The 22361-nt window shown below is 35.5% G+C and overlaps 1 protein-coding gene across 1 annotated transcript in view; it reads left to right on the top strand.

Annotated features, from left to right (window-relative positions):
* The window catches only part of LOC107673991 (partitioning defective 3 homolog B-like), a 176434-nt gene that overhangs the window by 90024 nt on the left and 64049 nt on the right, over positions 1-22361 (top strand). The window contains exons 11-15 of the mRNA XM_016467843.1: positions 3517-3702; positions 7216-7389; positions 14807-14936; positions 16317-16446; positions 17363-17423. Of these exons, the coding sequence (XP_016323329.1) occupies positions 3517-3702; positions 7216-7389; positions 14807-14936; positions 16317-16446; positions 17363-17423 (681 nt within the window). The remainder of the gene's footprint in view (positions 1-3516; positions 3703-7215; positions 7390-14806; positions 14937-16316; positions 16447-17362; positions 17424-22361) is intronic.

Below are 22361 nucleotides of genomic sequence, written 5' to 3'. Positions count from 1 at the left end.
TGTTAGTATGTCCTAGTAGTATAATATATTTTATCCTATATTCATATTAATTATTAGCATTGATTTTAATAATGTTTACTCCTATTAGGTATTAATTTTGATATTATTATTATTATTATTATTTGAAGAAAAATAAGAAATAATAGTAATGTTAGTTACTGTTAATATTAATTATGTATAACATTATAGTTAGTGCATATTAAGTAGTATTAATATTAATAAAAAATGATTAATATTATCAATTGATCAATATTAAATGCTCTTTATACTGAAATAATTCCTATTAGTGTAATATGTAATATCCTATTAATGTTATTACTTAATAATATTATCAGTTAATAATAATGTATTAATACTTTTCAATTGACAATGATATTAATAAGTGATATTAATATTATTTAATATTGACGTTAATTGTTATTAATACAGTTGTTAATTGCTATTTCTATAATATATAACCTATTAATATTAAAGGAACACTCCACTATTTTTGAAAATAGGCTCATTTCGGTTGAGTTTTACCGTTTTCGAATCTATTCAGCCAATCCCCGGGTCTGGCGGTAGCACTTTTAGCTGTAGCTTAGCATAGATCATTGAATCTGTTTAGACCGTTAGCATCTCGCTCAAAAATGACCAAATAGTTTCTATATTTTTCCTATTTAAAACTTGACTCTTCTGTAGTTACATCGTGTACAAAGACCGACGGAAAATTAAAAGTTGTGATTTTCTAGGCCGATATGGCTAGGAACTATACTCTCATTCCGGCGTAATAGTCAAGGAACTGCCGTTCCATGGGTGCAGCAGGCGCAATGATATTACGCAGCGCCTAAAAATAGTCCCCAGCTAGGTAACTTCCAACGTGACCGGCACTAAGTTTGTGTAGTTGCATATATACTGTATATTTCATATATTTCCATATCGGCCTAGAAAATTGCAACTTGTCATTTTCCATCGGTCTTGGTACACGATGTAACTACAGAAGAGTCAAGTTTTAAATAGTAAAAATATAGAAACTCTTTGGTCATTTTTGAGTGAGATGCTAACGGTCTAATCAGATTCATTGATCTATGCTAAGCTACAGCTAAAAGTGTTACCGCCAGACCCGGAGATTGGCTGAATGGATTAAAATATTTTCAAAAATAGTGGCGTGTTCCTTTAAGTATAATGTTTTGATATTAATAATGATTAATAATAATAATAATAATTGCAGTTAATATTAATGATAATTACTAATACTAATATTAAAATAGTTGCAAGTGCCCAAATATGTTTTTATTTGCATTGCCCATAGGCCTGTTTTTATCTGTCAAGTCAAAGCTGTTTATCTTTCTCCACGTATTCCTGACGCGGATTCTTTTTTTTACTTTCCAGTGCCACTGACCTTTTTTGCCAGCTTTTACTCATGTACTTTAGTTAAAACAGTCTATCATATTGTGTCTGTGAGAGCATGTGAGTGTGTATTTGCCCTCAGGAGGTCTTCATGTGAAGTCTGGGCCTGGAGTGTTGATAGGACCACCAGAGCGGCATCTCAGACAATCTGATATTCTCGCTGGGACCAAAGTTTGACCTCACTTACAAACATGCCTTTTATTGTGTGCTAAAACTGATTTGTCGTCCGCCTTAGGCCATGTACGACACATTATCATCAGTAAGAGGACGCGCTAAAAGGACTACTTGAAGCTTTGCCCCATTGGCCCTCCTATTTTTCATCGTTAGCTCTTGCTTAATGCTTTTTGCCCAACTTTGTGTTCCTACAAAGTCATTTTTGTTTCTTTTACTTCCTGGCCCATTTCCACAGGAGCTTACCAACAGGCTAATGCTGTTGCTTAATGTGGTTTCCAGAACGATGTCGGTCACGTTTAGCCATCGCACTTTATTCTAGGCTATTTTGCCATGTTTTATTGATGCAATAGTGGCGAGAAGAAGGAAATGATGTGGAGAAAAGGTCAAAGACCATGGCACTGACACCCTTGGTCTCTTTGATAGGATGTTTTGAAGCCAAAGCAAGCAAAGAGAGAAGTGAAATGTGTGGGTAGTTGTGAGTGTGTGTGTGTGTGTGCGTAAGTATGCTCAATAATGAGTTATTAGTCTTAAATGATGTCGTTCCCCAACCCCCCTCCTCCTAAATGAATCTCTGACAAAAGCTTATTATGTTTCCTTTTGAACTGGCACGTTCTCATGATCTCACTCTTTCACGTTCAAATCAAATGACCCCCAACGTGTTTTCCTGCCTCTCCATTAGACATGCATTCATTCTGTCCTAACCCTGCTTTATATATTCATCCATCATTATTCCTTCCTCATCCACTCGGTACATCTGGCTTTATTTGAACTGGGATCCATCTCTAAAATCTCTTTTTTTTTTTTTTCTTTGAATGCCCATTTGAAGTTTTTATTCATCAACAAATCCTGAAAAAATTAACCTGTTTCCACAAAAATATTAAGCAACTGTTTTCAACATCAATAATAGTAAGAAATGTTTCTTGAGCAGCAAATCTGTATATTAGAACAGTGTTTCCCAACCTTTTTTTAGTCGTGGCACCCTTTGCATAACATAGCGGTTAGCAGATCAATGAATGAGAGGGCAGCGATAACAGAGATGCCCATTTACCACACCTTGTTACAACACAGTAGGGCCATACGATATACGAGTGGAGCTGAGCGGAGCGCACATGCATAGAGCGGGATAATACGCAGAGCGTCATACTGCGTGAAAGTGAAACCTGAGCGGTTAACTAATTTTCGGCAGCTGAAATTTCGGTGCATCTCTAATTATTGGCGACACCAGAAATGGATATTATATAATAGATGCTTTTTTGAACATTTTAGCAATTTAAAAATATTAAAAAATGATTTTTTACACGGCACCCCTGATCTCTCGACAGACGGCACCCCAGGGTGCCGCGGCACCCCGGTTGGGAAACACTGTATTAGAATGATTTCTGTGACACTGAAGACTGGATTAATGATGCTGAAAATTCAGCTTTGAATCAAAAGAATACATTACATTTTAAATATATTAATATAGAAAGCAGTTAATCGAAATTGTAATATTTTTTTTAATTATTTTAGTATTATTTAGTATTATAGTATTCTTTTTTACTGTATTTTTGATCACATAAATGCAGCTTTTCTGAGCCTAAGTGACTTCTTTCAAAAACATTAAAAAATCTGACTGAGCCCTAAACTCTTAAAGGTAGGCTAATATTCATTAATCTCAAGATTTAGATGAAAATCACTTCATCCATTATCTTATTGGAGTGTTCCAGGTTCAATATGTGTTAAACTCTATCGAGCATCTGTGACATACTGTCGATTACCACTGACAATAATTTCCACTCTTCTCGTAGTTTGCAAACGTAAGCAAAAATGACATGTGCAGTAATGCAGTTGTAGGCAATGGGGTACGATGTTGAACTGGGATAAATGCTAAGATTCACATGATTTTGAAAGTCAACTGAGATACAGCCCTAAGTGTGTGTGTGTGTGTGTGTGTGTGTGTGTGTGTGTTTGCAGAAAGGAGAGCCATCAGGTCTGCTGCTTTCGGAGGACGGGCGAGAGCAGCTGATGTTTGAAGTTCCTTTGAGTGACTCCGGCTCAGCTGGTCTAGGGGTCAGTCTGAAGGGTAATAAGTCCCGAGAGACCGGGGAAGACCTGGGCATCTTCATCAAGTCCATCATCCACGGCGGTGCCGCACACAAGGTAAAGAGCAGCTCATTCACCCCACGTCCATTCATCTGAGAGCTCCAATCATGAAAGTCGCTCCAATCCTGTGTATTTCTTTACACAATGGCATACAGTTGTAATTTATGCCTGAAAACTACTAAAAACCTTTAAAATAAAAACATACATGCACTATTATAAATATAATATACTGTTATATGTAAATATACTGTTCATAATGCATTATTTTACCTTTAAAAATAAATAACTAAATACATATACCATTATAAATATATAAATATACTATTGTTCATAACACAATGATGTTTATGCAGTTCGTTAAAAAATACATAAAGAATCGTATATGTAAAAATTAACATTAGGATAATAAATGTTGTAAAATTAGTGCTATTTTAGTATTATATACTATTATAGTATTTATTAATATTTAAAGCTTTTATTTGTCTATTTTCAATTGTTAATTTAATTTTAATGTAAGTTTCAGTAATTTTGTAAAGTGCTTTTGGTTTCAAATATTTTTAGCTTTCATTTAATTGTCACTCAGTTTCTTTTTATTTCAGTATAATTTAACTAACTAAACTAAAATAAAACTAGTTTTACAACTTTATTATAATATTATAATAAATTATTTTTATTTTATTTTATTTTATTTTATTTTATTTTATTTTATTTTATTTTATTTTATTTTATTTTATTTTACAAAAACAACAAGTTTTATTAGTTTTAGTTAATGATAACACCACTGGGAAAAATGTTCATGTTATGTTAGCTATTGCATTAACTAATTTAAGCTTATTGGTTAACATAAAATGAATAAGAAATTTACGATACAAAAATGTACATTGATAAGGCATAATTGACGGTTGAAGTTAAAATCCAAATATTGTCAGATTAATCTGTCTGTAACTACTACTATGATTTGGAGAACCAATAATACAAACATACGAATATACTGTAGTATGGTAATTTTGATTTACCCAAAGTGGCCCCAAACTGAAAAAAAAGATGATTTATGAAAAGTGGCCTTTTTTATAGCCTGTTAAGCTTTATCATTTTGGTTTGTGATATGCCGTGTCTGTTATTACAGGTTAACCTCACCTAGTGCCGCTATAGAAATATGAATACTCCTCTCCTCTTCTCTCTGCAATCAATCCAGTCAGGCAGCAGGTGTTGTGTCTGTGTGCAGATAAGAGCACATCTACTGTCTCCTATCAGCACTGTAATCAAGAGTGGGCTCACAGGTGGAGCTGCGTCTCTGGCCCCTATCAGCACTCCAGTGGAGAGTGGGCTCAGAGAGCGAGCTGCGTCACAGACCCCATCAGAGAGACGCTCAAAGAAATAGACATTTTCAAAGGCTGAGCTCTTCATTTGACTTCTGCCGTTCACCCTTATCACACTCACTCTCCCTCTCACACTTTCTGCTGCTCCTCTAACATTTACACTCCAAGATTGAGATCAAATGAGCATGAATATATAAAAAAAGCTGCATCCTAATTTCTGGAATAAATTATTGTAATACAAAGTAATGAAGAAAAACATGTCGTAGGTTATCTTTAGAGCTCTTTATGAGGTAGCGTCTTTCACAAGGCCGTCTTAGGTTGCGAGCTTCCAGACTGTCTGCTTATGTATGCATGAGTATAGTTTCTCAATAGATCACAAGTGTTTGTGTCCGTCCTGCCGGAGACCCCCTCCCGGGTCAGTATCAGTGGTCTGCGGTCAGTGACCTCGCCCAGGGGTCAGGATCATCCGCCGTGACACAGACTCTCAGGAGTCTTTAGCGGCTCCAGTGGCTTTTAGCTGCTAATCTCTTTTGTTCCTCTTCAGGTCAGTTTTATTTAGGAAACCACAGCTGTGAACCTTAATCCAATTCATTCCGGCCCGGCCCTTTCACGCTAATGATATGCATCCGTAATTGTGTCTGAATTCATAGTGGGATGCATTAAACATTTAACAGTGGGGCTACACTGCATAAATGTTTTTAAATCGTACTATAGGGCTTTAGTGTTGGGAGTAGCTAGCTAAAAGTAGCGGTGGTCCAAACTTAACTACATGTTTCAGTGTGACAGTAATTCAGCAATTCAGATTTACCCCCCAAAATAGTGGTGGTTTATTGAAAATAAGTTCAAAAGAACAATTAATTCACAAAACAGACTAAAAGCTTTAACTTTAATGCTGTAATCATAATTGTGATCCTATTTATTATTCTTATTTTATTTGTTTTAATTAATTTGTTTATTTTGTATTTATTTTTAAGTTTAGTTTTTTTTTATATTTAATATTTTAAATGCTGCTTTGAATATATATAATTCTATACCTTTTAATATTATAGTATAATTTTATAAAATAATACAAGTTTAAGAGCTTTTTATCTGATTAATCTGCCTTTAACTATAACTGTGATATGATTTGCGTTTTTTGTTGTATTCCATTTTTATTTAATTTTAAATACACCGTTGTATTTATTAGTAAATAATATATCTTATTATAGAAAACATGTAAATATTAGAATATTTTTTATGTAGTTTTGTTTTCTTGGTATTTATTTATTTATTTGTTTATTTATTTACTTTTATATTTAATTTTAAATGCAAACTGAATTAATAGGTAAAAGACACATCGTCCATTATTATAGTAAAAATTTAAGATCTTTTAATCTGATTAATGTATCTATAACTTGTACTACGGTTTGTAGTTTAGTTTGTTTAAATACTGCACTGAATCTTTAGGTAAATTATATATCTACATTCATTCTCTCGTTCTCTCTCTCACTGTCTCTTAGTATTATAGTAAATATTTTAGAGATTTTATTCCATTAATCTGTCTATAACTAGTTCTATTTGGGATGCAATAATACAAATCATAAGACTAATAAAAATGTAAGAGCTTTTAGTCAGATTAATCTGGCTTTAGCTAGAACTGTGAAATGATTTGTATTTTTTTTTTTACTTAGTAAAGTGTGTTTGTGTTCTTTTGTTTTTATATTACTTTTTTAGTTTCTAAATTTTTAAACGCCATTGTATTTATTAGTAAATTTTATACCTTGTTATAGCAAAAATGTAAATATTTTAATGTTAATGTGTTTAACTACCAGTGTGATTTGTAATTCTATTTATTTGTTTATTTTTTTATTATTATATATTTTTTAACTGAATTAATAGGTAAAAGATACATCGTACATTATTATAGTAAAAATGTAAGATCTTTTAATCTGATTAATGTGTCTGTAACTAGTACTATGGTTTGTAGTTTAGTTTTTATACTTATTTTTAAACGCTGCACTGAATCTTTAGTTAAATTCTATATCTACAATCATTCTCTCGTTCTCTCTCACTGTCTATTAGTATTACAGTAAAAATTGTAGAGCTTTTATTCTATTAATCTGTCTATAGCTAGTACTATTTGGCATGCAATAATGCAAATTATAAGACTAATAAAAATGTAAGATCTTTTAAATGAATTTAGCTTCTCTATAAGGTGAGGTTTGCTTCCTATAATTTCTCAACATTGGTGTCTGTCTTCTCTTGTTTGCAGGACGGTCGCTTGCGTATCAATGACCAGCTGATAGCGGTTAATAGCGAATCGCTGCTCGGATGCTCCAACCATGAGGCCATGGAAACCCTGCGGCACTCCATGTCGACTGAAGGGAACCTCAGAGGAACCATCCAGCTGGTGGTTCTGCGTGCTGTGGAGCGCTCGCCTGCTCAGGTATGCCCAGTTCCTGTACCGTACCATGTGTCCCGCTACAGACCGCTTCCCCGCAGGGCCTCTGAACCCGAGACCCTGGCCGCAGCCCACTGGTATCACCGCTATCCACATCACAGGCTCTCAGGTGACCTCTGATTGTTAGTTATTGTGCACGAGGACATGCAAACATATGCTTTGGCTAAAAGGAGGAAATGTTTTTAATGTCCTCCTGTTCTGAGATTTAAATCTAGCTTTAACGTACTATTGCTATCCTATGAGGAGAAGAGAAAAATAGGCTTGTGATTTAAAAAAAATCTGTCAATAGATTACATTTTTGTCCCCAAACAGCTCATTTTCCCAAACAAAACTCTTGAAAATATTTTCAGTTATAAATTGGGGTCAGTTAGATAAGTTGCCATGTGAGGCATTGCAGTATCATCATGGACATTTGGGGAGGAGGTCCTTGAAATTTAATAATTGCAGATTCATTTTTTGACAGACTGAAGATCGTTCTTTTCCTTGTTTTTCTTTGACTTCATGAGAAAGTGCTTGTTCTTCTCTCCTGCGTCCTGCTATTGTACTAACATCATGCACATGCTTGTATTTTCACTTATTTATTAATGTCTGCTTTTCTTTTGCTTTGTTTCTGTATTGCTAAAGTTTTCTTTTGAAATAAAAGACTCTTAAATCTTTGCATGCACTTTGTTTTTTTTTAACCCTCTGGGCTTTTCTTCATGGATCTTTTCTGTTTATTCTGTAAAGGGCATGAGGTGTCATTCATCTCTTTCTTTCAGCTTTTGAGTTTTCAAACTTTGAGATGTGCTGTATTGAATTTGTATATGCAATATGTACAATGCGTTTAAAAGTTTGGGGTCGGTAAGATTTTTTTAAATTATGATTTTTTTTTAAAATAAATTTATTCTTTTATTCAACAAGAATGCATGAAATTGATCAAAAGTGAGCACAATTTGTTTTAAAATATATTCAAATAGAAAGCAGTTATTTTAAAATGTAATAATATTTTATAGTATTACCGTTTCTGCTGTATTTTTGATCAAATAAATACAGCAATGTTGAGCATTAGAGACTTCTTTCAGAAACATTTAAAAAAAAAATCTTACTGATCCCAAACTTTTGGATATTATGTGACCCAACGTGACCATTAAAGTCTGGGAAGCATAACATTGCATTGTATCAGTGCATTTTGATTGAGTCTACATTCTCATAAAGCAAGTTAATGCACTAAAATAATATGCAATGTAAACCTATGCATTTCCACTAAATACTTGTTTGAACCTTTCAGTGCATACAAGTTTACTCGTGAGCACTTTTCAATTTTATGACTTAGAAAATGTGGCTTGATAAAGTGTTTGTTCAGTTTGTGCTTGCATTATTGGGAAGCTTGGCATTCTTTTACTACTGTCAGTTTCATATCTCTGTGTTTCAGGGGGTCCGCCATGTTCACTGGGGTCCCCCTTTTGTTAATGTGGTGGTAAGTTTAAGCAGTCACCGGTTGGTGTATTAAACCCGCATGACGATATCCTTGCTAATAGAGGTGGTTTCACATGATAAAGACAGAGAGTCAGCTAAAACGATATTTTTAATTGATAATGGAGAAGTTTCTAAACTCCATTAGTCTGAACAGTGCTGATCATTTCATCTTTTGCATATTTTTCAAAATGGACTTGTTCTTTTCTATTATGGGAAGTAGTGTTAAGGCAAATTTATTGGAGAAGAGAATCCATTTGCATGAGCCAGCAGCTCAATAAAATGTCAGTTTTCAGCCAAGAGATAATAGCTGAATCTTTTTTTCTGCTTTGGATCCTCAGAAGTCATATGCTAAGGTTTCTGAATGTTCAGAAATAGTCAAATGCAGCTTGATTGGAGTTTAGAGTCTTTGTATCCAAGGTTAAACCGGGACGGTTCATCAAGTCCGACAGCTCCTCATCACCGTCCATTGAATATGAAGACAAATAGTTATTGACTCCACCTTCAGCATTCTGACTTTGGGTGGGTGAGCGCTGGAGTATTATTGAGGAGCATTAGCTTATCCTCAGCCCAATCCAGTGGTAGAGGGATGGTGATCGGTGCAAGCGGTAATGGCGCTCAATAGAAGGTGATATGTCGCTGAGATGCATTCTTCATTAATCACATGCAGACGGAGCGATCAATATGCCATTAATCACCCAGACAGAGTTGAGTGATAAGAGAATGAGTGGGAGGTTAGAGAATCAAAAGTGTTTGTGGATTCAACGTAATGGGTTTGTTACTCAATTCAAGACATAATACTAAATTTCTAATTTTTTTATTTATTTTATTTTTAAACAAACTACCACTGTATCATCATTGGATACTAGTGCGATCATACACCTTGTTTGGACGTCTTGGCAGCACCATAATATTTTATGAAAGTACGATAACATACATGGTACCAGCAAAGCACTTCTTTGTTATTGTTTTTAAACATAGTAATACTGTAATATTTTTGGAAGCACTTCTAAAGTTTGGGGTTGATAAGATTGTTTAATATATTTGAAAGAAGTCTCATACTCACGAAGGCTGCATTTATAAAAAAATAAAAATAATAATAATAATAACAACAATAATATTGTAAAATATTTTACCAACTTTTCTTTTATTAATGAATTTATTATTATTATTTTTATTATTATTATAAATGTCATTTATTCAAATGTTTTATAATTATATGTCATTACTGTCATTTTTAGTCAATTTAATACATGTATGCATTTAAAAGACTTTATTCCTGCTTTCACAAATTAAGACCTTGAAAGGTCTGTAAGATTGTAAGTCATGGCATTGAATGTTGCATGCACTCAAAAAAAAAAAAAAAAATCTTCCTCAGTATTTTTTGTTTTATTTTCCAATAAAAATATCTAAATATCCTTAAATCAAGATACATTTACTTTAGATGCCATATTAAGCTAATAAGTCTTGTTTTCTTAAAAATGTTACCAAATTAAACAAATTTATGCTTAAAATAAGAACAATTATCTATCAATGGGGTATGAAAACTTGTTTTCCCTTTGAATTAAGTTGATTTTTCTGAGCCCATTGGCAAATTTTTGTTCTTGTTTTAATCATAAGCACACTACATGTTGTTCAGTTTCTCATAAAACAAAACTTCTTATTACAAAGTAATGGAGATCTGTTGGAAGTTGTATTTTCACACTTTGAAGTATTGCTAAGACCAGACATTTACATTAAGAGAACATGTCGATGCATTGTTCCCTTCAATTTGTAACTTAAATTTGCTTAAAGAATGTCTTAAAACGTTTTACATTTACAGAAACCATTGAATAAAAGTAAAAAAAAAAACTTTCTGAACCCAAACTCTTAAACTGCAGTGTACCTTTCATGTGAAACCACCATCTTTGTTCCTCCTTCCTCTATGTTCTTCTCCTTCCTGTTCTCCACCCAGTCTGCTGTCTAATCCCATTACCTCGCTGGATCTCCTCTTGCTCGGCAAGTTAATCAGATTACACTGTGGGTTCCTTGAATAAAAGGCAAATTTTGTGTTTTAATGAAAGGCAGCCCGGGGCTACCCTGAGGGTCCCTAACCTCAGCTCACCCTCACTGCTGGCCTGTGTGGAGGGGGTGGAGACGGCCGTGGCTTTAGGGTCTTGTTCTAGAGGCTGTTTTCTTGGTTCTTTGTCTTGGACTGTAGACCCAAGCTCCCTTGTGATTGTTGTCTGATTAAGACGTTCAGCGCACTGCCTTTGAAGATGTCAGAGAGGTTCTGTGTGTGTGTGTGTGTGTGTGTTATTGTAGGAGTTGTACACCTAAAATCAAGGTGATATTTCAACGAATGTGAATATGATTGTTACGAACATATTGACTGATGCAAGGAGAAATTAGACTTTGACATTGTCTTCAGATGCTAGTGTGCTGTGAGTGTTGCTATGCGGTTGCTAGGGGGTTCTGGGTGGCCCCTAATGCTTTGTTATGCAGTGTCGTAGTAAATGCAGTGAACTCCATTTCTGCATGTGCTGGGAGTTTAACATGCATTTGGAAATTTTTTTGTAGACAGACGATTACAGATAAATTTGTAATGAGACACGTTTCTAAACTTGCTCTCACAGAAACTTAAAAGACCTACCAGCAGTTCATAGCCAAAATAATATCTTCACTTGCAAGAGTTAAAGCCTTCAGCTTTACAGACCAATGTATTGTAATTTTACTGCTGCAATGTGAATTAAAATGATTTTACAGTGCAGTTGTATTACAATAGTAATGTATTTGACTTAGAAATAATAATAATTAATAATAATAATATCTTCATTATTATCATTGTTGTTGACATTATTATTATTATTATTATTAAATTAATTTTAGATACTTTTTTCAATTTTATGCCCTTAATGCCCTGTGGTATCAAAAGTGGTATTACATATTTATTTATTTCAAATATTGTAAGTTAGAAATGTCAGTATCATGACAACACAGTTCTTAGCCTTTATTTTTAGATTTTCAATTAAGTATGAATTCGCTTTTAGTAATTTTTAGTAATTTTGTTGTTATATATATATATATGTGTGTGTGTGTGTGTGTGTGTGTGTGTGGTCGCCTTTATTTTTAGTGCTTTACACAATACAGATTGTCAAACAGAAAAATAGGAAAAACTTAAGCCTACTTTAATGTTACATATATTACACATTTTAAGTATTTTAATTTATAATTTGTGATATTTTAAGGTATTCTTAATGACACTGTTAACAAAAATATGCCTTTTTCAGTAACCGATGTATTTAATATGTATATATATATATGTGTGTAAATATATGTATATATATATATATATGTAAATATATGTATATGTTATATATTTTTAGGTTTTAATGTTTTAAATATTTTATTCACTTTAATCTATTTTTATTTCAGTTTTAGTTTTTTTTTAGTTACATTTTTTCATCTGCTACTGCTATTTTATTTTAGTTTAACTTTATTTCAATAACCGAATTGATCTTTCTTTCTTTAAAATAGTTGTAGTTTTTGTGTTAGTTATCAATAATGACTGGTTGTACCGCGTTGCTTTGTGGGTGTTCTGGATTGTTTCTGGGAAGTTGCTATATGGTTGTTAAGATTTTGTCATTACAGTGTTGTTGCTAGGGTGTTCTGGGGGGTTGCTAGGTGGTTGTTGTTTTTTATTATTTGTGGTTGCATTTTATTGTCCATCAGGCAAAATTTGCTTTCTTTAAAGAATCACACATCTGAGACGTCATTGATTGAGTGTTTAAGAAATACTGCTCCATGTGTTTTGCACCAAAGATTAGTGGTCAGCGGTTTGTTCAAATCAGTGTGAGCAATAGTAATAGTGATCCATGCCTTAACAAAACCAACTAATAAGGACGATGCAGCGGTTGAAGTCAGTGGGAGGTGAACACGTAAATCAATAATATCGACTGTTTAAATTGACTTTTCATTTTTAGTTTCCCGCCGTCTGGATTCTAGAAGTTGCTGTCCCGTTTTTCTTCAAGTACCTTTTGATATTTTCCTGCCATCTCTCAATTTATGCGTGTTAGTCACATGCATAAAACACGTTTACCGTCGTCAAGGCATTGATCAGAGTGAAGACAGAAAAAGTGTTGCTTAGGCTCAGCGAAGGGGGTTTTAGAGTCATTTTTCATGAGAAACATAATCTCTGAGGAGAAAGGGAGCCTGAGAATCAGTCCTACGGTCCATTGATGATTCTCGTGTATCTGGAGAGACAGCGAGCAGGAGGCAGATGACAAGAATGACGCTTCCCCATGTAAAGAGCCATCATCCCCGCTAATGACTGTGCTCCAACTGAGGCTTAACATCGGAACAAAAGAATGAGGCTTTCATCTGTTTTTCCCCACCATGCGGAATAGTATGGTGTGAATGCATTTAAGCACACTTTGATATGGTGATATCCTAATACATTTCATGTCCATCCAGTCAGTCTGGGCTTATTTTTGCTGCGAGTAGCGTTTGTGTGTGTAGCATTTGGTTTGTATGACAGTATAAAGTCTACGGTGTTCCTCCTCTGGGTTGGAGACGCACAGACGGTGACAGCTGTAGCTTCTTTGTCTTCTGAGAAGAATCCATCAAGATGCATCATTCTGTGGCCTCACGTCTTCATATTGACACATGTTTCCGTATCTGTCTTGACTAGTACTGTCTGACGGGATTGCTTCTGGCTTATAAACATTTCTAACTATGTCATATGGTTGCTTTTATCCTTTTGTCATTTACAGTTCGGGTTCAACATATTTTTTTTTCCCCCAATGTATTCTGTTCTCTCACAGAATTTATCTTTCTTTTTTTAGTATTTAGTTTTCCATCTAAAACATGCACAGTTGTAAAAAAAAAAAAAGTCCGACCTTCCTAGCAGCAAGTAATAATTCCAACAGCAGATCTATAAACAAGTATTACGCAGGACACTCACGTGCAGCCGTCTGTCTCTTCTGTTGACTAATCGCTTGCTTTCTGATGCTTCAGAAATCATTCTAATATGCTGATTAGCTGCTTTAGAAACATTGCTTATTATTATCAATGCTGAAAACAGTTATGCTGCATCATACTATGGTGGAAACAGTGATTTTTTGATGAATACTTTTTTTTTTTTAGTGATTTACTTTGATGAATAGAAACCGTATTTGTTTGAAATAGATATATTTTGAAACGTTATGTCTTTACTGTCATTTAATGCATCCTTGCTGAATACAACTATGAATTTCTTTCATGAAATGGTTGTGTTTGTTGCTTACATTCAGATACAAAGCATCAAGTTGTGTTGCACCACTTTTGACAACAGTAAAAATGCAAAACAATATGCCCAGCAGGCACACAACGTCATAAGACGTTGATATTTGGTTAAATATCGGTTGCGACGTCGGGTGACCAAAATTCGATGTAAATTCAACGACTAATGTCAATGTTAAATTGATGTCCAATACTGACGTCAGATGACGTTGATATTTTGTTGTTTTTAGGTTGTATAACCAAAATCCAATGTTAAGTCAACGTCAAATATTGACGTCATCCCGATTTTCATTTTCAACCAAAATGCAACGTCTGTCTGACGTCATGTCCAACGTCTACCTGACGTTACATAGACGTCCGATGCCTGCTGGATGTCTTTACACTCCATATTTAAATACACTTGAATGTAATTTTCTATATGTGCTTCATGGAAGAATGGACATGCAGAAAAAGGTTGAGGGTAAGCAAATCCCAAGAGAATTATAATATTTGGGTGTACTTCATTTCCCTAACCTTGTTTTCTGTCCTGCATGGCAAATGTTCCAAATGTTGGCATCCTGTTGAGCAACATGCTTTTAGAATGCCCATATTTGTTAAGACATTTTTTCCCAATCAGCATCTTCCAGATCAATGTTTTGTTGCTTTTTTTGGTCTCTAAAATAATTCTCTACTTTTCCGCCCTCTATTTTAGGAAGATGAAGAAAGCAGTCAAACTGTCACCAGAAACGACTCTCCTGTTCATCTTCGTCCAAACAGCAACCACACCAACAGTTCGGCACCACCGTCCACAGCAAGCAACCGCATGTACGAGGCTGCTCCTGGTAAGTACACACTGCCACTGATTCAATTGCTTTAGGTCGTGACTTAAAGTTGCTGTACTATTAATTCCTGCTTCATAGTCAGCTCCAGAATTCAACTGGATCATGTGGCGGATTCCACTGGTGGTCGCCAAATCACATTCTGTGTGAATCCATCTTAACTTGTTGACTTCATTCTAAATGCACACCAAGTAATTGCTTTTATATAATGTTAAGTGATTTCATCTAAATTCTCTCACTGTTAAAGAAACCAATGAAATTCATCAGCGCTCCAAAACAGAAAGAAAGCGAGCGTTCATCATCAACACCATGTGAAGAGTGCTTTGCTTCTCTGTAAGGGGACAAAATGAGTTCATTTTCTCTGCCGCCTCATTTTCCATGCCAGCGTAGCTTTCTATTAGCTTTATCGACTTCTACAATTTGGAAATCCGCCCATCTCATCAATACGGATGGAAAAGCCAATGACGATATTTTTGCTACATTCTCTTCCGCTTTTATGCAACGCGGCCTGACCTTGAAATCATTAAGCTGATGAAATGGATTCTAAGTGGGCCTTATTAGCATACTCGCAATTGTGCCGAGCGCTCGAGAACGGATAACAAACTGTTTTAAATTCACACTATTCTTTCCCGCCGCTCTCCAGAGAGTTGCCCGTGCCAACACAAAAGGCTTTTTCCGTGTTTTTGGGAAACCATTGTTTACTGATTAACGTCTCTTGTCCGTCAAAGCATGTGACTGTACTTTAGTCACACAAAGCGGGGGATGTGATATTTACACACGTCTCATTTTAACTTCAGATTGCTTTCCACACTCGCTGCCGTTAGATTTGGTCAAATCTGAAAAATTTAAAACACCAAACCTGGCGTACAAGTGTGTTAGTTTTAAAGAAGTGTCGTTTTAATCACATGTTTTTGCTAGCACCAGCATTCATATTTCATGGCACTGCATATATATGACGCAGTCATTCTGCACCCGCTTTACAATAGATGGCTAAATGGTGGAAGGAATGGGGACAGTAGTGCAGAAAATTGAGTCGTAATGGAGGTATTTCAGACTAGTTCTGCTAACATTGATCAGAACGCTGTGTGGTCATTGAGAAGGTCTCAATCTATTTCTCACATGTTAGATGATTCAAAACTCAGTGAACGTGGCCAAGTGTGTCTTATTCCTCATAATAGGAGGAATAACTTGCTTTCAAGTCATTTTTAAACCTGTATGACTTTCTGTTTCTCAGTGAAACGCCTATACAATAGAAGAGAACTTAGAAAGTTGAGCTTAAAAAATAAGAAAAACATGAGTCTTCTGAAGCCATACAATGGCTTTGTGTGATGAACATCAGCTTTAATATTAGTATATAACATTAAAACTCATATTTCCAAACAGCTCCTTACAGACCCCCTGGCGGACCACAGGAGCTGCCGGAGGAAGATTACGATGAAGACGATTTCCCCCCTCCACCTTCTGATCTGGACCTGCTGGAAACAAACCCTCCACACAAACACCAACAAAATCGGTTAGTTATAGTGCTCAAAGAGTAAAGCTGGAGATAACAGCTACAGTTCATTGGTTTTCTTTAAGAGCTCTTATTGTGAATGCAAATAATCTAGTACTTTGATCAGTGCTCGGTATTGCATCCTGAAGCCTTATTTCAAAGATTTGAAAACAATGATACCATGCAGAAGAATTATTTATGGCATTATCTAGTTGTACCATCAACTATTCAGTCAAACACCCAATTGTAACCACTTATAGACTTACATATTTATATACAAACACACACTCAAAGAAAGATTCGTTTACAGTATAGGTAGACATGAATGAAACGAATGTTGGTTGCAAATACTTTGTCATTCAGTACTAAAACATACCAATAAATAATTCAATGTATATAGTTAGTTACATATTAAATATTGACTATTTTATCCAATATTTCTGTTACACTACTATTCAAAAGATTTTTTTTAAGAAATTCTCAGAACTTTCTCAGAAAAGACATTTATAATGTTACAAAAGATTTCAATTTCGAATAAATGCTGCTCTTTTGAACTTTTTTTTTGTTCTTTTGAACTAAAGCAGCACAACTGTTTTCAACATTGATAATAATATGAAATGTTTCTTGAGCAAAAAAATCTGCATATTAGAATGTTAGAATAATGATGCTGAAAATTCAGCTTTGCATCAATAAAATATATTATAAAAGAAAACTTTTAAATTGTAATAATATATCACAATATGACTGTTTTTACTGTATTTTTGAGCATATAAATTCAGCTTTGGTGAATATAAAATATTTTATTCAGAAGCATTTTACTCACAAACATTTGAGAGGTAGTGTATGTGTTTTTATGCTTGTAGTATATAGCATATATGCTTGATTAGAGTGTTGCATTGTAAGATCAAACTGACTTTGTGTGATATGTGTCTTGTAGGGCTGAAATGGAGCCGGTTTCCTACAAACCCACCAACCAACAATACCCTCAACAACAGAAAGTCCCCACACACACATTTACCAGAAACTACCTACAAAATAATCTCCAGATAAAATAAACTACATCTTGTGGACTAGATGCATTTTGACCAGTTAAAAATGCATTTAGTTTACTATACTGGGACAGTACAGACTCTGTGCTGGCAGTGACTTAATTTAAATACAGAGCAATGCAATTTCAGTGTATTTAACGCTTGGTTAACTTGGACTGTGGGTGGTTAGTTAATAAGACGCAGGTTTTTGAGGTGAAATATTTTGCGCTAAAGCTAGACAAAGATTAAAGGTTATACTGAGACCTAGAAGACTTTTTAAAGATTTTGGTCTGTTTATCTGAACACAGTGGAAACCGATTGCCTTCAGTGCAAAATAAAGCCCTATAGCTACACATTTCCCAGTATTAGCCACGGATGACCCCGATAACTTGTCCTCTCTCTTTTCCACCACTTTCAGAAACAGGAGGGATATTTCAGTGCTCCACAATGGGAAGTTTTCGCCCGTTTCCAATTACATTTCATTAGGGTGGAGTATTGGCTTCAGCTCCACTGCCACTGTGCTAATCTCCTCACTGCTGAAAGCTGATTGGTTTTCATTACACACATCTCATAGTGTCGTGCTTTGCTGCCATCTTTTATCCCCCATCCAGACCTTTTCCCCTCTATTTATTTCTTTATCTCTCTCTCTCTCTCTCTCGCTTTTTCGTTTTGTTCTTTAAGTTACTCTTTCAATTTTTCTGTATAGGCCTTGTGGCCTGTGGTTCAGTTATTGTTTCTTTTTTGTCCTTTTTCATTTCTTTTTGTCCTCTTTTATTTCTTTTCGATAAATTTGTACATTAAGATAAATAAATATACATCTAAAAAAAATCTAAGTCATATTGTTACAAAGGCATTAGCATTTGTAATTCACTGTAAGTATTTCTATTTTTTGACTTTTATAAATTGTATAGATAGATAGATAGATAGATTAATTTATTAAAAGAAAAGGAGTAATATTCTTCATTTTAATATATTAATCAATAAAATAAATGTAACAAACTCTGATGCATATATGTGATTGCTTATATTTTGCTTAAACTAAATTATTTAAAATGTTCTGTTTCAAGACTTAACTTACAAAGCTGTATGATGTATGCAAGTTTTAGCAACGATTTCCATCAAAGTGATTGTTTTTGGAGGGTTTTTGGGTAATGCATTTCCACTCAGGGTCACAACTAATGTGACTGAAGGTGGGAGCAATTTCAGATATTTACTCTAGCATTAACCGCTGTTAGCGTAATACAGGTCATTTATATCCAAATACAAAAATAGCCAACGTATTTATTAATCTTAATTTACAAACATTCTACAGACCTTTAAAGTAATCTATCCATCACCCAAGGGTCCACTTTTCTTATCCTCAAGACACATAATTTCAGTCTGGCTAACGTTTTCCTCTGTGATATTGCGAAACGTTGAAAGACAAAGGTTTTTCTCAGTCAAGCGTGGTCCCTATGAGAGGTTTGGCTGGAGTTCTGGAGGCTAGCGTTTGGAGTTCAGAGTTTTGGCTCTGCTCGAGTCTCTCTGAAATAGCTTTATTCTGCCAGTCGCATCATTAGTAGCTGTATGCGTTTTTCTGGGCAGGCGTTCATGTGAAAATGCTCTTAATTTCTCATTTGCTAATTGCTTTCAGGCCATTTACCTTTACTTTTATGCAGAAGTGCAACACACCAGCCAAATGTGGTTTTATCAGAACATGTAGAACTATTTTTTTATTTTTCTCCTTAACATTTTAGTAAAAAAAAAAAAAAAGTTTACTGACTGGTTTCTAGGGTGTTCGGGTGGTTGCTAGGGTGTACTGCATGTTGCTAGGGCATTCTGAGTATTGCTGTGCTGTTTTGGCTGGTATCTAGGGCATTTTGCATGTTGCTAGGATTTTCAGGGTTGTTGCTAGGGTATTCTGGGTGGTTGCTAGGATGTTTTGGTTGTTGCTGTGTTGTTTTGGGTGGTGCCTAGGGCATTTTGCATGTTGCCAAGGTGTTCAGGGTGGTTGCTAATGTAATGCTATGGTATTTGGGGTGGTTGCTAGGGCGTTCTGTATGATTGCTGGGATGTTTTGGGTGTTGTTGTGATGTTTTAAGTGGTATCTAGGGCGTTTTGCATGTTGCCAGGGTTTTCAGGGTGATTGCTGAGGTATCGCTGTGTTTTTTTTTTTTTTTTGTCGTTAGGGTGTTTCAGTTACTGCATGTTGTTAGGATGTTTCGGTTGTTTCAAGGATTTTCAAGGTTGTTGGTAGGGCATTCTGTAAGGTTGCTAGGATGTTTTTGGTGTTTCTTTGTTGTTTTGTGTGTTGTCTAGGGCATTTTCTATGTTGCTGGGATGGTCAGGGTGCTTGTTAAGATGGTATTTTGGGAGGTTGCTAGTCCACTGTGCATGTTGCTAGGGTTTTAGGTTTTGCTGGGATGTTCAGGGTTGTTGCTAGCCTGCATTGCTATGGGATTCTGGGTGTCTTCAAGGGTATTCTGGATGTTGCTGTGGATTTTTGGGTGTTTCTAGGGCATTTTGCATGTTGCTAGGGTGTTTTTAGTATTGCTAGGATGTTCAGAGTTGTTTCTACTGTTGATAAGGGAAGGCTGCTAGGGTGTTCAGAGTGGTTGCTAGGGCATTGGGTGGTTCTGGGTGGTTTCTATGGTGTCCGGATGTTTCTGTAGTGTTTTGGATGGTTTTTAGGGTGGTGTTCAGGGTTGTTGCTAGGGTGTTGATAAGGGTTTCTGGCTGGTTGCTAGGGTGTTCTGGGTGATGAGTGATTGCTAGGGCATTTTGCATGTTACTAGGTGGATGTTAGGGTGTTTTATGTGTTGCTCACATGTTCAAGGCTGTTGCTGGGGCATGGCTAGGGTGTTGAGGATTGTTGCTAAAATGTTTTGGTTGGTGGCTAGTATGTTTGGAGTTGTTGCTAAGATGTTCATTGTTGCTATGGTGTTCTGGCTTGTTGATAGGGTGCTTGGGGTGGTTGTTTGGATGTTCAGGGTTGTTGCTCGGGTGTTCATCATGGTTTCTAGTCTGTTCTGGCTGGTTGCTAGGGTGTTTAAAGTTGTTGCTTGGGTGTTCAGGTTTGTTAATAGGGTGTTCAGCGTGGTTGCTAGGGTGTTCATCATTGCAAGGGTGTTCTGGCTTGTTGCTAGGTTGTTCAGGGTTGCTGCTAGGGTGTTCAAGTTTGTTGCTAAGGTGTTGTTCAGCATGGTTTCTAGTCTGTTCTGGCTGGTTTCCAGGGTGTTAATTTTTGCTAGGGTGTTCTGGCTGGTTGCTATGGTGTTTAAAGTGGTTGCTTGGATGTTCAGGTTTGTTACTAGGGTGTTCAGCGTGGTTGCTAGGGTGTTCTAGTCTGTTCTGGCTGGTTTCCAGGGTGTTAAAGTGTTAGTTCACCCAAAAATGCTGAATTTTTTCTAGGGTGTTCTGGCTGGTTGCTAGGTTGTTCAGGGTTGTTGCTAGGGTGTTCAAGTTTGTTGCTAGGGTTTTCAGCATGGTTTCTAATCTGTTCTGGATGGGTTCCAGGATGTTAATTTTTGCTAGGGTGTTTAAAGTGGTTGCTTGGGTGTTCATGTTTGTTACTAGGGTGTTTAGCGTGGTTTCTAATGTGTTCTGGCTGGTTTCTAATTTTCATTGCTGCTAGGTTGCTCTGGGTGGTTGCTAGGGTGCTCTTGCCGGTTGCCACTTTGTTCTTTGTGGTTTGCTTGAATGTGTTATCATGACTTTGAGCAAATAATAATAGTGCTGCCTGACTTAGCAAACACCGTGAACAGCATTAATATGAGTATTTGAGTATAATGTGATCGTGAAGGATGTTTTTGCAGTCCTTCATGTGTGTGTGTGTGTGTGTGTGTGTGATGTTTGCGTGTGTGTTTCTGCATGCATGAGTGTGACATTGTGCCTGTGTTTTGTTGAGTGTGGATAATCCAAATTTGTAGGCGCTGTCAAGCATTGTAAAATGCTTAAAGTGCCAAAATATTATTTTTTCCTCCCTTTTTTACTCTTCTGTACCTATTTTTTCCCCCAAAAAATAGGGAAAAAATTGTGTGTGTTCTCTGTGTTCTCTCACATACGTGTCCATATATGTACACACACGCGTGTGAACCCACACAAGCCTCTCTTCCAGTGTTATTTCTCTGCTGGGGAAATTGAGCTCATAAAAGATGAAAAGGCTTATTTAAGAGAAATTGCAGTGTAATGAAACCCCATTATTGTATCCCATGGTGCAATGCCTGTGGCAGCAGCTGCTCTTCACTGCTCAATCCTGTTTGTGCGGATTAGTCTCTCTCTCTCTCTCTCTCTCTCTCACACACAGAGACACACTTTCTTGTTTTCACCACTCAGGCCCACACACACTAATAATTCCTTGTTTTCCTCCACGGGTTGCTACTGTAAGTGTCTTAGATGTGTCATCGTGGTTTTCATAGATGTAGTCGCTCATATGCATTGCAAAAATCCATTGTTTTGTTTTCCAGAAGAAAATTCTGAGCAATCTTAAAACAAGACACATTTGATTTTTTTAAGCATTAAAAATGACCCAGTAAATAATAAATGTCAGTAAATAAATGTATTTCTTGTTCTTTTGAACTTTCTATTCATCAAAGAATCCCGAAAAAAGGTATCATACCTTACACAAAAACATTAATCAGCACAACTGTTTTCAACATTAATAATTATATGAAATCTTTCTTGAGCAGCATATCAGCTTATTAGAATGATTTCTGAAGGATCATGTGACACCACAGTATAAAAAAACCTGTCACAGGAATAAATTACATTTTAAATTAGATTCAAATAGAAAACACTTATTTTAAATGTTAAAATTAAATGCAAAAATTTTTAATTCTAATAATATTTTACAATATTACCATTTTTGCTGTATTTTTGTATATTATATATACAGTAAAATAGTGTGTGTGTGTGTATATGTATGTATGT

This window comes from Sinocyclocheilus anshuiensis, unplaced genomic scaffold (genome assembly GCF_001515605.1).
Source record: "Sinocyclocheilus anshuiensis isolate Anshui unplaced genomic scaffold, SAMN03320099.WGS_v1.1 scaffold348, whole genome shotgun sequence".
In the NCBI taxonomy this organism is placed as follows: domain Eukaryota; kingdom Metazoa; phylum Chordata; class Actinopteri; order Cypriniformes; family Cyprinidae; genus Sinocyclocheilus; species Sinocyclocheilus anshuiensis.
Note: the sequence above shows the minus strand (reverse complement) of the source record. Positions and strands in the feature narration are given on the sequence as shown.